General features: G+C 38.3%; 1 protein-coding gene across 1 annotated transcript in view; it reads left to right on the plus strand.

The window, feature by feature from the left end:
• The first annotated feature begins 433 nt into the window (after window positions 1–433).
• LOC121295741 (transmembrane protein 47-like) overlaps window positions 434–5568 on the plus strand; it is a 7162-nt gene continuing 2027 nt past the window's right edge. Inside the window, exon 1 of the mRNA XM_041220745.1 lies at window positions 434–1036. Coding sequence (XP_041076679.1) covers window positions 841–1036 — 196 coding nt within the window. The 5' untranslated portion in view covers window positions 434–840. The remainder of the gene's footprint in view (window positions 1037–5568) is intronic.

The raw sequence follows: 5568 nt of genomic DNA on the forward strand, positions 1-5568 counted from the left end.
TACTGATATATTTACTACACAATGCGTTGCTAAGATGATGTGAACTAGTAATACACCAACTGAATGCATTCATTGGGAAATTGTTCAGTGATAATCTATGTGAATCCACTTGAGCTCAAGAGAACACAGTCCTGGCAGGACGAAATTCTTTGAAAAACCCTGCGTGTTAATATCAGCAATTCTGAAGCTTCTTTTTTTCTAGCCCTTGGCTTTTCTACAGACAAAAAAAAAAAAAAAAAAAACACGACTTAACGTTAACACTGGAGGTGCACTATCAGCCAAAACGTCTGCCAATCGCTTTCTAATTACAGAAAATATAGAATATAGAATTGTTAATATCAGAAATCGAATGTTGACATCGAAAATTGAATTGTTGCTATCGAAAATACAATTGTTGATATCAACCGTTCTATTTTTTATATTAAAAAAATGCATACTAATGAAGATCCTGTCTGAGTGTTTATAAAACTGCATACTAATTAGCATCCGGTCTGAATTGTTGATATTGATGTATAAACTTCGTTGTGGGTAATTTGAAAGCGCTTGGCAGATGTTTTGAATGATAGTGACGCACCTCCAGTGTTAACGCGTGTTTTTCGTCTATAGAAATGTATATGATAGTTAATTTGGAATCTGAAAGCTGTATTCTGAATAAAGTGCTTTCCACGTTCCAGAGACCAGGAGGAGTTTAGGACTCGAAACGCCTCATTCATTTCTTTCAACTGCACAGCTGACGTGCGTCTCCAGTAGTGTCTCTGTTGCGGCCGCAAGAGTTTTTCTATCTCTCATACTTGAAACTTTTGAAGCGAATTCTATAGTGGTATATTTTCTAAAGAAGAGATGTCCGTCAATGAAACGTACGTGTTGCGTCCCTTTAAACTGATCGCTCTGTTTTGCGTGTTTCTGGCACTTTCTCTAGACTTGGTAGCACTGCTCAGTCCGGCTTGGGTCACCGCTGAACAATACTCTCTTTCGCTTTGGGAGTCGTGTAACAAAAACGGGGACTTTTGGCAATGCACACCTACGTTTAGAACAGGTAAGAACCAGTTTGTGAACCACATTTTCTTTTAATTAACACAGGCATGTTTGTCGATTCGACAGAACTATACTGATGTTTTCCTAATGTGTCCCTAGACTGAATTTGTAGATGTATGGCATCAATAATCTTTCATTTGTAACCTATACCTGTATATTGTTACCGAGAATCCCAGGAATGTAATCTCGCTCCCCCTATGGTTTCAAGCATTTCATCTCGGTAACAAACTGTTACTGAGCTTACGAAAAGATTTAAAAAAAAAAAAAAAAAAAAGTTAAACTACCTGCCAAGTCAAAGCGTTAATTTTTAATGCCGTACGTTTGTCCCGGCAGTAAAATGGATTGCGCACGTTTTGGGCTCTGTCTGAAAAAGACCCGATGCTGTTCTGCAGGAGAACAACGGGTTAAACCCTTGCTCTTATTGGCGTTGGCTGTTGCAGTTCAGTTACATTTTTTTAAATGTATGTTTTCATTAAATACCGTTTCGATTTACGTATGTATTGCATGTTTGTAGACGGACCGCTAAGAGAAGCCAAGACACCTGATGCGCTAGCTAAGCTAGACTGTAGATAAAGTTACTAAACCTCATTGTTGACACAATTTCGTTTGAAAACTAGCCAGCCAGTTTGACAAAGACAGGCGTTTTGTTATTGTTCTGCTGGATGGACGATGTTGTATTATTTCCTAGAGTTTGGATATATTTAAGTACACTGAAGAACTAACGAAAAAGTTTGTCTACTTCACTGATAGTTTTGCAAAAAAGCAATGTTTGCATATATCATGCTGAGAGTATTATGTCATGTATATCTATAGCTAAATATATTCAAGTACATATTCTTTTTCAAAGGTGTTTTAGGTATTAAATTGAAGGCAAGTTAAAAGTAAGCTTCTCATTCACAACAGGAACACATCAATATGTAAGAATGAATAGCCCTCTTTTGCTTTAGCTAAAGTATTCTCAGGAGTTGTATAGATTTCTATTCCTGTCCTTGTAAAGCAGGTTGCCTCCCAAGCCAGTAATGGGAAAACTCCTTAAGCTCCAGAACATGTGGGAAGTATTTCAGTGTGCTCTGAAAAACTGGGATAAAATTAGTCAAGCGCTCAGGGCTTCAATTTCAGCAGCAGTGAGATTTTGCTTATTCACGTTGCTAGCATACCATCTCAGTAATGGAAGGATATAGTCTTTGAGTGCACTAGCCTTGTGTCATCACTTTTGAGGACAATGCAGACCATTAAAGGTTTGATAACCAAGTCTTGAGCAAATACTGTCTGATTTAGAGTAACTTCGTTTCTAACAAATCCATTATTGTTTCATTGAGCCCTTTGTTTTCAGACCTAATTATTCCTGTTGCACACTAAGTTCACTTCCTGTGTTACAGGTATTGGGTCCCCGCTCATGTGCATTAAATATATTGCTGTAATCACAATGTGTGCAATAACCCTTATACAAGTGTGCCATTTTTAAAGCATAGCAAAGTGTAATAAAGCATAGCTGAAACACGGTAAAGCATAGAGGTATATGTCGTGGTAAACTTTTATAAGGGAAGGCAAAGCTTTTTTAGTAAACACTGCAGGGTGTTCTGTCTTGTGGTAGCCTCAGCATCACTAGCTTCAGTGACTTGAAAGGAAATATCCACAAACACACACAATGTGTTAAGTCAGGGATGAAAGTAAGACTCCTGTTGCATAGCAGTGCCACCCATTCCAGGTTTTGGTGCAAGCTTGATTAGCTGCAGTGTATAGGTGACAAGCTCAGTATGTCGTCTTAAACTAATTTTTAAAACCAGGAGTGGCTCAAACTGCTATGCAATGGGAGTCTTATTTTCGTCCCTTTAAGTAATGTTTAAAGAACCACCAAGAGGGTCCAGTCAAAACAAGTCCAGGAGAGAGAGCCAAAGGTCCGACAGTGGGAAGCTGGCACAAGTCTTTCTGCTTGCACATTTCTTCAAGCTGGTCTTGCCCCGCACAGCTGACTGGCTGCTTCAGAGAGGACTGAGTGTTCAGGGCCAGGACTGTGGTGCAATCACAAGCAGCTGGTGCCTCATGAAACTGAGCCTGACTGGAGCCATATAGTTGCCAAATACAAAAACTTTTATCTTGCAGTACAAGATGAACTGAAAAGAAGGTTAATGCCTTTTTTTTTTTTTTTTTTTTTTTTTTTTGGAGCTGAAACACCTGTTAATTTCACAAAACTAGAAGCAAACAGCCAAGTTATATATCTCCTGGTTCATGTAAACACTCATTGTTTTGTTCTTCATTTTGTAACATTAAGATCATTTTATTTCTACTTCCATATCACACAAGTGTTTTAAAGAATGGAGAAAACATTTAATATCGCCCTACGAGTCTTAAAAGCAACACATGGTTAGTTTATTTTGTAAAGTATTTGCAGTTCTAAAATGTGTTGAGATGCTGTTTATTTGCAGAAATATCAAAGACCTGGGCAAGCATTGATGGGCCAAATGGTCTCCTCTTATTCTTCCATTTTCATGTGTTCTAGATACTCATTCATTTATCCAGACAAAAAAAAAATATTTCAAATGTTCAGTTCATTACCTTTAAAACCTGTCATTAATGGTGTTGAACATGGGTAAACCTATTGTTAATCTTTATAATCAATCAAACAGAAAAAAAAGATATTGAATATTTGTCTGTACGCATGCTACTGTAGAAACACATTTAAATGTTTAAGCAAAATGTTAAATGCGACACATGGCTAATGTTAACACCCTGCTTCCCAGTTAGTGCAAGTGCTGTTGAATGCATCTTCTGGACCTGCTGGGTGGCACTGTTTACTAAAGCACTCGTTAAACAGCAGTTCATTATTAACTGAGCTGTGTGTTGTCTGGAAGCCCCTTCACATCTAGGTAGCGTGAATCCACAGGATGATGGGATGTTTAGACTAACACTGAGGTGGAACCAGCCTGGGCAAGAACATGTCTTCAAACCAGACAAATGATTGCTTACTGAGGAAAATATTACAAAATCTATCTATTTTAATTCCATTTTAAAATGACAACTCCTGCCAAGGCTGTTGTAGTTCTTGTTTTATGTGCTGTGGTCAGTGCAGAAACTAGGACCAGAGGACACAGCTGGAAACGTGTGGACAGACTCACCCCAGACGTTCTATGTACCAAGTATGGAGTGGATTCCTAGCCATGGTGTTGATGCTGAATCATTGGTATTTTTGAAGACTTCATGAAGCTTTTGGGGTCAATCAGTTGCCGCATGAGCAATGATGGTGCGAATTCAATAGTGTTGTATTTATAGTTCTGATTGCTGCATCTGTGGCATGTCGACTGGGGGAAATTGAGACTCCCCACCCTGCCTCCGTGACTCCAGTTGAATTTAAACACAAGTCTTCAGGGGTACATCTAGAAGTTATGGTCTATTTTCTTGAGATGAACTCGCTTTATACAGCTGTACTACTGGTTATTCTTTACAGTAGCAGGTCCGTGCGTCGCAGTTTATTTCCTCACTGCAAACCCTCTGAATTGGGCACAAATATTTGTAGGCATAAAAAAAGTACTATTTCCTGTAGCAATGACTCATTGAGCTGACTATTGCAGAATTCAGTTTAAACTGTATTTGAAAGGTTTGCTATACTAAGCTTTTGCTGAAGCAAGAAATTTACGATAGTTTTGCTTTCAGACCAGCAGGGTACTAATGGATGCCCAAATGGTCACGTCTTTCACAGGTACTGATAACAAAAAACAACCTTGTTTTCTTTTAGAATTATAGCGCTGCTATTTATATTCTGTTTAACTTGCTCCAGAGTAAAATTCAAACAGCCGAAGCATAAAGTGTCGAGTTGACAGATTATATTCACAAATGCTACCATTGATGGAAAAGCAAAACGGAGATTCCCTTGGCTTTGCAAGGTCCTTAATGTGTTGGCCTGAATGTTTTCAGAGTTCTCAGCCTTGTCCCTGTACAATTCAAATATCTTCAAACTCAGAAGGTTAAGGCCACTGCCCTGATTTGCCTGAGGTATGTGTGTAATATTAATAGATACAAAGACTAAATATCAAGTGGTTTTTGAGATCCAGCCCGAGATTACCACAGATTGGCCATTGTTATTAGTCAATGACCATTTGGAAAACTCTATGTGGAATTGCACTGGAATTGTTATCCAATCCTGTACTAATACAGGAGCAGTATTTTCAACACTACAGGAAAGGGAAAAAAAAAAAATGAAGGAAAAATAACTCCACTCAAACAGGCTAGACTTTATTGCAGTCTAGGAAAAATGTCCCAACACTGCAGAGCAGTTTGTGGGTATGCCCCTGAAGCTGTTTCAGTTGTTGAGCAGTTGATGTGTAATCTCCTGCAGTTTGAGAAATGTAGTGGAACATTGCTTCAAGCACTGTATAGACAGGAATATCTCAAATAGCCACATATGAATGCTTAATTTAAGTTACAGTTCAGTGTGATGAAAGCTGTATTAATTCATTTGGGTGTTGTTCATAAGATGGTTTATAAAGAGTTTATATGCAAGCAATAAGAGCTGACACCGAAGGCATTATCAGGATT

This window comes from Polyodon spathula, chromosome 20 (assembly GCF_017654505.1).
Source record: "Polyodon spathula isolate WHYD16114869_AA chromosome 20, ASM1765450v1, whole genome shotgun sequence".
Taxonomy (NCBI): Eukaryota; Metazoa; Chordata; class Actinopteri; order Acipenseriformes; family Polyodontidae; genus Polyodon; species Polyodon spathula.